We start from the raw sequence: 10,000 nt of genomic DNA, 5'->3' as shown, positions 1-10,000 counted from the left end.
ACTACTAATAAACCCCATGAAAAACACTTTTAAATCCACCTTACACTGACCATAGCATTATAGTCTCCATTATTGCATTGCCCTGTGATGTTCATACTTCAAAACTTGAAATGTTAAAATAACAAGATGGCCTTCACAACAAGCTTAGCTTGTTTGGTTATTTTTGCATGAATACCACTTCCTGAATTTATGTAATTAAAATAATGTCCATGCATGCAGGGGAGTTGTCTTAAATGAGTTTTAAAATTTTTCAGCTTTGATTTATAATCAGAAAATGAAAGTAAACATTTTTGGTTCACCTGTTGGCTTTTTTCTGTGGATAAACATCAAGGGTTAAATTTACTTCCACTTTCAGTATTTTGCAAGAATTGTGCAGTAACATGCATTATTTTTGGCTTTTAAAATACGGTAACCATAAAATTCCTTTAATTTTAATGACCCTTTTACACCTTCACTCCTTGAAATGACAAGACAAACAATATTATTAATAATATTATCATCATGTATATCAGCTGCTTGAGAGCAGTGACCTACCTCCCAACAATGGTATTGAATCATTCTCCTCACGTGAAACACCCGATGGGAGGCAAAAGACAGCCAAGGCCAATGGATCAATGAATGACGAGTGTGGTGCTATGGCAAGAATTGGGGCCTCTTCAGAGCTGCTTAATGTGCCTTTTACTTTCACCCAATGAAAACCCATGCAGAACAACATTGCTCGTCCAATACCTCGTAAGGGTTTTCTTAATATCCTACAGGGAAACATGCATTACAAGAATGTGGCCCTTTAATAATTGAGATATAATTCTTGCAGGTAAAATAGTAGGGGCAAGAGGGGGCCTTTTTTCATAATATTAAAACTGACTTAATAATTAATTTATTATTTTTCTAACTAAAGCTACCTTAGGTACCATTCACTTTCAATATCACTGCATGCATACTAGCCATGAACCTCATGCAGTGGATGAATGATTCCTGATTTAGGCGTGGTTCAAGTTTTTAAAATGATGGTATTTACAAATTAAGGAAAATGTTTTGGATTTCACCGAAAACACAATCATTAATTATTTGTAACACGAGACTTCACGTCATCCCACCGGGTGAAACATTGGTCAATAATGACCTCCACCAGAACTGAACACTAAAATGTTGCAAAAGATTCAAAAGAAGGGTGCAGCCTTGATCTGGTTGAATGCAATTTAACAAACTTTATGCTTACCAATCTTGCTATCTCATTTACATCTCAATAAGTACTTTCAACAGCAATGTTGTCAACAACATTTTATTTGAGGGAAAAAATCACAGAAACACTTTATAAGACAGTTTGTCTAATCTTACCTTCGTACTCCAGTCAGGGGTTGTTGTTCATCCTCCTCCTTCATGCATGCCATTGAAAGTTTTGATATCAAACTGGCCAGCAATACCAGCACAGACAGGCTAAGAAGCCTTAAAGGAAACAAAGTCAAACTTAGGAAAGCCACCTATAAACAAAAGAAATGGCAGAGATAAGAAGCCTTGACTAAATTAAATTAAATCTAGAAAACAATGCTTCAGTCTGTAATAATATTGAACATGATTTGAAGTACCTACCGGTATTTGTAATAATAATTATAATAATTATTATTGTCAAAAGGAACAGAGCATCACAATTCAGGCTTTGACTCTCTATAAAATGCTACTATTTTTTTCCCTAATGGGTCACGATCTTGAATTAAACACTAAATGACAAAAAAAGACTTTCCAAGTGCTCTGATTGGCTAAGAGAAATGCAGTTTTATTAAAGTTAACCCATTGACCCTTGGGAATGAGACTTGACAATTTTTTGCTCTGTCTAATGTCAGTCAGATGATTTTCTTGTCAACTGGGGGAGCCCTAGGACATTTGAGGTGTCAGTGGGTTAACATAGTGCAGAAAAGGTAATTCAGTGCAAAAAGATGAAACAATAATATTAAACCAGACGTACTAATTGATCAATGATCAAAGAAAGACACAAATAGCCAATCAAGTGCTACCTTTTGATGTCACAATTTTATTTTTGCATGATTACCCCATGCGATAAGCGTGTGTTAAATTGCTTCTGCTTAATAATTACAGGGCTTTATCGATATTTTTCATGTCTTTTAAAAATTAAATGTATGTAATCACCTGCGGTGGAAGTGGTTTTTTCACGTAATTTGGAATAAAGAGCGGGGTATTAGGGTGCATACTGCAAAACTGTTTAATACAGCACAAAAAATAATCAAAATCCACAAAACTGAAAAAATTTCAATCAAAACCAAAAACCACAAGCTAAATCATCATGAGACCTCCATATCTTATATTTTAATCCTCTGCCTCCATTCAAATGCAACAGAGGACTTTGGGGAAATGCTGTGATTACAAAGGAGATGTTGCCTAGCAACCTCAACATGAAACCAGAATTTCAGATAACAGTTTTGAAAACGTCAGATGTGTATGGGGAGATTCAATTGAATGTAACCTGGCCTAATATGGTCAAGATGTTATTGAAACTAACCAGCACTAGGCATTTTTCTACATGTTTTGTCATCCATAGAAACTAACTGTGACGGTCCGTGTAGCAAGATACATAACAGAAACTTGCATAAAAGAGCAGACAATCTTTAAACCTAGGCCCTAATGACCTGATCTTGGTGACCTTGGTGTTCCTCAATGTCAGGTCAAAGTCTTTTTGGTGTTATGAGACGACCAATTTCACTCAAAATCATGTGATTACTGATACAAACAACAACATCGATTCCATGGTCTCAATGAATCATAGGTTATGAATAGTTATTGTGGATTAAATGACCAATGACTTTGGATTGGATTACTGGAAAAAAAAAACAATACTTCGTACCTAACCCATGACACAATAAAATTTTGATATCAGTGATACATTAAATCCAAATTTTGAGCAAAGGACGTTAATCTGATTTGACTAAGATAATAAGAGAAGTGCAATTTCCAGGTAATGCAGTGCAGAAAAGAGGTAAACAAAAATTCCGATTGGTCAATGATCAAAAACGTCAGATGGCCAATCAAATGTGAACCCAAATGACACATTCTCTCCCCAGGGTCCCCTTTTCTTTTAGTCAGCACCGAGAACACAGACTCTGGCTACAGCCAAATTAAACCAGGAAGTCAGTGATTCGGCGGCTCTACTGCACATTTTCAGAAATTTGTAACAACAACGTTTAATGGTCATCAACAGTTTAATACAACATTAATTATACCATACTAGTAATTTGCCACGATTGTGTGTATTTCTGGCTGTGGCTAGAGTTAGTGTTCTTGGCACTGACAACAACAAAACTGGACTCTGGGGATAAGAAAGTGGATGGCGCAATTGAGCTTTAATTGAAAACCAGAATGCGCACTGCATATCAATACTTTACCATGTCCATTGGAGTGATTGACTGCAGTGAAAAGAAGTGTAGATAGATTGGGTGCTTAAAAATATTTCCTGCCAGTTCTTCCCCCCATGAGGTGCAAGAGAAATTGCCATTTTGGGGGTGTTGCCATGAACTAAAAAAACCCACCCGGGGGGGGGGGGGGGGGTACTCCCTTATATGGGCTATATAGGTATGTGCAGCCCCAAAGAGTAGGGTTTTTCAGCCGTTTTGGTCATACATCGGGTATCGATTTTGGCCAATTTTCCGCCATTTTGGTCATAAATAGGGTATCCATTTTTGCACTCTAGTCTTGAATTCGATTTTTTATTTAGAAGCTACTTCTTTATCATGTAACCTACCTAATAAAAGCAGATAAACATTGCCTTTAACATTGGTCTGAACTAGGGAAATAATTATAAGGCAGGTCTGCACCAGGGTATTGATTTAAGGGTCAGGTCATAAATTGGGTATCAAATTTTTGGTCAGGTCATAAATAGGGTAGGGAAAATCGCAGATTTTGGTCATAAATAGGGTAAGGGATTTGGGAAGCAGGCCGCACACCCCTACCCAATTTTTCTGGGAGTACCCCCCGGCCCTTAAAAGGACCAAATTGAGTAAATGAGACAAATTGAAATTGCTTTTGATGCGCGTTCAGTGGAAACAAATGAGCAGAGGGGTTTAAGTTTATAAATTAATCCTTCTCAACTCACATTATGTCATTGCCGCCATGCACGTTGGTGGACGAAAACAGTTAGGACTCTCGTTAGAACTCCTTTTGTTCGTCCACCAACAATAATGTACATAATTGCAACATTGTTATATATATATGTCTCCAGAGATTGGTTGCAAACCATCTATCAATACGGTTCCTTTGGAATTGTAGAATGCTGTTTTTCCACGATACTAATTTCGACAACACGGGCACGTTGCCAGCAATTTTATAAGCCTAACTACGTGACTTCAAACTAAAAATGAAATTGGCCAATATCGAGTAAGATCAAACTTAAGCACAAGTTACTTTCATAAGTTCTACATCAATGACCTCGTCTCGTCGCGAATTCTTCTTGTTGATTTATACTTATGACATGGTTTTTTAAAGCCAAAACAATCAAAGAACACTCCTAATAGTTCACGTACTCACCTTCAGCTTATCCAAACCAGTTAGCTTGAGTTCATACGTGAATGGGTTGTGCACCTCGGGTTGAATGAACGATTGGGCTCTCAAAAGAACTTTTCTTTTCGGAAATTCCGACATTTCGTTAAAGAGCACAGAAAAAATAGCCTCAAATATCAACCTTCAAGCTTCCGATAGCAACTGAGAAATTCGGGGATATCAATACAAACACTCATCCCACCAGAAGAGGTCATTTTGTAAACATTGACCTTCTCGCTCAATATGGTCAGTTTACATCATCATTCTTCCACAGGATACCCAGGATAACAACAAAACTAAGGGTGCGTTCGATTGGGAAATCTGGAAATCTAGCAAGAAATGGATTCATAAATTCATGTATTTTTCTTCCAGCAATGCTTGTTTGTAAAAGGTTTGGTTTGTACTTGGTGATGTTATTTGTTCTGATCAACGGTGCAAGTTCTGCAAGGAGCCGGACATTTCTAGGGGCGGTGAGCGCGCTACCCGGCTGGGTGCCAGAGAATTTTTTTTTTCATGGTCGGACCCTGCATACGGCGGCTGCGCCCGCAGTACGAGCGGCAGTCAAAGCTTAGCTGTTCTACCGAAATGACACGATAGTAGCCTTTTCCAGTAGTTAACATGCAAATTCTGGGTTGAATTTGACGAGGAACAGCATCTTTTGTTCAAAATAACACAACTATTACCCTACATGGCGACACTCTACGAACTACGAGCGAGTTGCCACGCCGGAAGCCGGTGACCCATTTGACGCCAAATTGCAAGCTTGGAGACACAAAATGTTTCATATTTTTTCACTTTTCAGTCTGATATGGTTTTGGAAATTGTAAGTCCCTTTTCCTGAATGTTTAATGCAATATCCAGTGAGATTGATGGCCTTATTTCAATCCTATTCCTGTTAACTTTCATTGAAGTCAGGACAGTAAAGTTTTTTCCGCCTGTTGAATCCTGATTGGTCAATTCAAATTCAGGCGTGCCAGCCGTGTGCAAGGGAAAGAACGCTTAACGATTCCAAATCAATGGTCGAGGACGAAAAAAAATGCATTCGTTTTTCGTTCTCGAACGTTGATTTGGATTTGGATTTGGAATCGCTGAGTGTTCTCTCCGACCTTGAAAAAAAAAATTCCCCTGGAACCCAGGGTATGAGCGCACTCGCCTCCCGTCAACATGGCCTGGGTTCGATTCTTAGATTCGGCGTCATATATGGGTTGCGTTTGTTGGTTCTTTACTCTGCACCGCGAGGTTTTTCCCCAAGTACTCCGGGTTTTTCCCCTCTCCTCAAAAACAAACATTTGATTTGCGGTAATTTGTCCCCAATTAGTGCTCCAGTGCTAAAAAAATTGACTCTTAAATAAAGGTCCTGGCTTTTTTCTTCGTAGGCATGTTAGGCATAGACAAATAGTATCAGATCTTAACGTGAGGGCTCTAAGGTAAATTTCAACTGCGGAAGGTCGGGTGTTAAAACTTTTGATCAATGCCACTGAGCAGTTATGAGCTTTACTCTAATCGCGAAAAATACAAAATATATAATATAAAAATACTGCAAAATTGCAGGGGGTTACGTTATTTTGGAAAAGTATTAAGAGGGGGGTTGTCACACATTGAGAAGCCTTTTAAGGGAGGTTGTTTGAAACTTTATAGAGACCTTTAATTTTTCGGGCAATAGAGACCTTAAGATCAAGGTTTTTCGGTTTGCCTTTTCCACTTCACTCCGCTCACTTCAAAGCTGAATGAAGCGAAGGTACAAAGTTTATTTTGACACTAATTTAGCCCATCACATGCTTCTACTCAATACTAGTTATTACACACCATGTGATGGCTGGTTTTAAAAGTGACATATACAATATATTGTGCTTTTTGTGATGGTATGCTAGCTGAATTGTTGTTTCTAAGGATGAAAATGATTTTTGAGTCGAAAACGTTGAATATAAACATTCTAATACAACATTAGCGACCTTCAGATTGGAGAACAAGGACGACAACGAGGACGAGCACGCGCTTTTCCCAAAATGTTCCTTTTAAATGTAATGCGCTTACTCAGCACAGAAAACTCGTACTGGTAGTCGTTCTCGTACTCCAATCTGAAGGTCGCCGTTATGAATGCACTGGATGAACTGGCCGAGATGGTCTGCTTTCATATTAGCCAGTATCAAAAATACCATAATACTCTTTGTTTGCCCCTCCAAAATTTTACATGAACCTCAATGTTTTCATTTTCTCGTGGGAATTACAATGGTCCCAAGAGAAACTGGAAACAATGCGGATTACGACAAAATTTGGAGGGAAGAGTATTATGGTATTTTTGATATTGGCTAATACAAGTTGGGTGCTCGTCACGTGTGAAGGTGAGGGGGGGGAGGGGAGGGTTTGAGACAAAATCCTGGATAAAGTAAGGGGGGTATGTAATTGTTGCCAATGCTATAGAGAAGGGTTGGGTAACGTATGAAGGGACTTTCCATATAATTTTGCCCACCCCTACGCGCTAATAAATGAAAGCCCTCTAATCATCTCTATTCACTACTTCCACAATCCCATAATACACCTCTATTACTCCACAAAACTTTTGCATAACCATTGTTTGCAATTTATCCTGGGACATGAAAATGTCCCAAGAGAAGTCGAAAACAATGCCTATGCAGATTTTTTGGGGCTAAAAGAAGTGTATTATGGGATTTGTGCACGCAGTGAATTGGAGAAAAGATACTTAGCAATGTAAATGCGGCTGTGTGAAGACAAGTTAAAAGCAAAATACAAGATAATCAACCAACCTTTCACAAATCAACTCACTTTTATTTTATTAGTACTTATTTTACAAATCCATTAAGATTGTGCACAACAACGGAAGCGTCGACCATCTTATAAATATCAAATACCCTATCTAAAGATTTTAGTGTAAAATTTCTCGACTAACAAATAGTCGCTCATAATTCATACCAACAATACTGAATATTTACTTTTTGGTACCATGTGGTATAATGGACAAGAGACATTGTTGTCGAGTCAACAAAAGCACTTGGCGTGCCTTCTGTGCTTTCATCTGTTTCCTGGTATCCGGATACACCGATGAAGTGCTCCGACTCACTCGTTTTCGATACGTTATAAATTACTTTGCAATTAGCCCAAAACTCAGTCTAACCCTAAATTAGGTTTTATCAAATTGTTTATTTATCCGATTTTGTAATCACTATAAATATTATATTTCTGATACTCGTTGCACGTAAAATAATTACTGCATATTTAGCCCGGTCAGTGTAAGACGCAGACTGCAGACCGGCGGTAAAATGCAGACTGAGGTTATAATTTAACTGTTGAAAAAGCCCTAAACCATTAGAAATGCTAACAGTTAAGCCTAAATATTGTTTAAGGCCTAAATATTTTAAGCCTAAATATTGTTTAAGGCCTAAGGTTAGCATTTCTAAGGGGTTTGGGCTTTTTCAACAGTTACGTTATAACCTCAGTCTGCATTTTACCCCTGGTCTGCAGTCTGCAGTCTGCGTTTTACGCTGACCGATATTTAGAATTATCGCTGCCGTTTCACAAACCCGGTAGCATTAAGAAAAATGCGACATCAATAAATCTTGTTGCTCTAAATTCCGTAATGAAATAATGGAAGATTCATTTAATGTACTCGCAGAAAAAACTGGTATATTCAATAATTTGAGAGATGACCATCCACGTGACTTGTTCTCTCAGTTAATTGCTAGAGGAAAATCGAACTTGAAAAACACAAAGAACATTTATCTTCCTTCACCGCCGTTCAGTGAGCAGTATCTACATTGTACTTACTTCGCCAGTTCCCACTGTTTAAAAAAAAAAAAACAAATTCGAAAATGCAATTCAGCCTCAAAATATTTGGAATAAAGGCTTAGCGGCTGGGTCCTGGATATAGAGAAGGATATTGAATAGCTTGCCGCAGCTGGCGGTATTGTTATTGTTGGCGCGATAGGCATAGGCCGCGCGGAGAATGGGGAGGGGCGCTGTGGTTATAATTCCGTGTCCAAGTACACTAAATGAAAATCTTAGTGGGATTTTTTCTTTAGAGTACTTGGACACGGAATTATAACCGGCGCTGTCCATAGCGCCTCTCCCCATTCTTCACGCGGCTTAATTTGCCTCTCTCCAACCATACCGCCAGCTTCGCAAGCTGGATATAGAGCCTAAAGGTGGTTTTCATGTGCGTCATCGCCGCTATGTTGGTGGACGAAAACAAAAGATCTGTAATTAGCTTCTGTCGTTCATCCACCAGCAATTGGACATTACATCACTGTTACCTATGTCTCAAGAGATTTGCTGCAAACCACCAGGCCCCAGTTGTTCGAAGGGTGGATAGCACTTATCCACTGGATAAATCACTATCCATTGGATAACTCAATTGGTTTTGCTCCCGGAAGGGGGGGGGGGGGGGGGGCGTGCGGCCAGCCAGGGTATGTTTTTCGGGATTTTTGTATTGAACAGGGTATCGAATTTATCATTTTTTGTCTTAATCAGAGTATCGATTTATCAATTTTTGTCTTAAACTGGGTTAAATGTCTTAAACAGGGTATCAAAAATCGGAATTCTGTCTTAAAATGGGTAGGAAAATCAGCGATATTTGTCTTAAACAGGGTCAGGGTATGAGGGGCCGCGCCGCACCTCCCCAACCAGGGATACATCGAGTACCCCCCCCCCCCCCCCCGGGGTTTTGCTAGTGTTTATCCGCTGGATAGTGATTTATCCGGTGGATAGCGTTATCCACCTTTTGAACAACCGAAGTGCGTAAGCTCGGAACAGAAAACGAATTTCCTTTTCACAACAACAAATTGAAAACTGCTCCATTGCACCCTTTTTATACATTTCTTTCTTTTAGATGAGTCTTGACTCTCTCACGTGATATCCAACATGCGTTTCACGAGGCGGTAAACTTGAAAGCAACGTTGTCAGCTCATGGTGACGGGAAAGAAATTCTCGAAACTCTTCTACAAAAGAAATAAGGAAAAGGAGAAAACGTTACTTCTTGAGAGGCTGATTTCAATTTCAGCATTAGATATAGTAGGTACTTTCATCGCTACAACCAGAGTTCACTCTGCTACAACACGTCATCGTAACCCACTGTTAGATGTAATTGTATGGCGAAGCCGACTTCTGCCCTGAATCAAAATTATAGAATTTTTGGAATTGTGTGTTCGTTCTAGTTTTAAACTTCGACTTTGCTAAAATCGACAGCGCTTACCCGCGGCGTCTTAAGGACCTCGAATTATTTACCTGGTCTCTTTCGCGATGCGATTGTTGTGTGTGTGGCAGTTAATACCGGTAAGAATATTAATACATAGCCTGCGTGGCAGGCCGCAGAAAGGAGCGCCGGAGTGTACACTCCTACACTCCGGCGCTCCTTTCTACGGCCTGCCACGCAGGCTAATTAATACATTGCTGCTTTGCTTTCTTGATTTTAAGTAATTTATTAGTTTACTAATTTCTCGTC

At 39.1% G+C, this 10,000-nt stretch overlaps 2 protein-coding genes across 5 annotated transcripts in view; both read right to left on the bottom strand.

The window, feature by feature from the left end:
* Positions 1-4,784, bottom strand: part of LOC137992075 (lysophosphatidylcholine acyltransferase 2-like) — an 18,880-nt gene extending 14,096 nt beyond the window's left edge. Inside the window, exons 1-3 of the mRNA XM_068837170.1 lie at positions 4,534-4,784; positions 1,339-1,481; positions 535-752 (exon numbers count right to left, since the gene is read on the bottom strand). Coding sequence (XP_068693271.1) covers positions 535-752; positions 1,339-1,481; positions 4,534-4,647 — 475 coding nt within the window. The 5' untranslated portion in view covers positions 4,648-4,784. The remainder of the gene's footprint in view (positions 1-534; positions 753-1,338; positions 1,482-4,533) is intronic.
* A 2,900-nt stretch (positions 4,785-7,684) lies between these two features.
* The window catches only part of LOC137992095 (lysophosphatidylcholine acyltransferase 2-like), a 29,796-nt gene continuing 27,480 nt past the window's right edge, over positions 7,685-10,000 (bottom strand). For all 4 annotated transcript variants that reach the window (XM_068837217.1, XM_068837226.1, XM_068837210.1 and 1 more), the window contains one exon: positions 7,685-9,497. In XM_068837217.1, the coding sequence (XP_068693318.1) occupies positions 9,385-9,497 (113 nt within the window). In that variant the 3' untranslated portion in view covers positions 7,685-9,384. The remainder of the gene's footprint in view (positions 9,498-10,000) is intronic.

Source organism: Montipora foliosa, chromosome 1 (genome assembly GCF_036669935.1).
Source record: "Montipora foliosa isolate CH-2021 chromosome 1, ASM3666993v2, whole genome shotgun sequence".
Classification (NCBI taxonomy): Eukaryota; Metazoa; Cnidaria; class Anthozoa; order Scleractinia; family Acroporidae; genus Montipora; species Montipora foliosa.
Note: the sequence above shows the minus strand (reverse complement) of the source record. Positions and strands in the feature narration are given on the sequence as shown.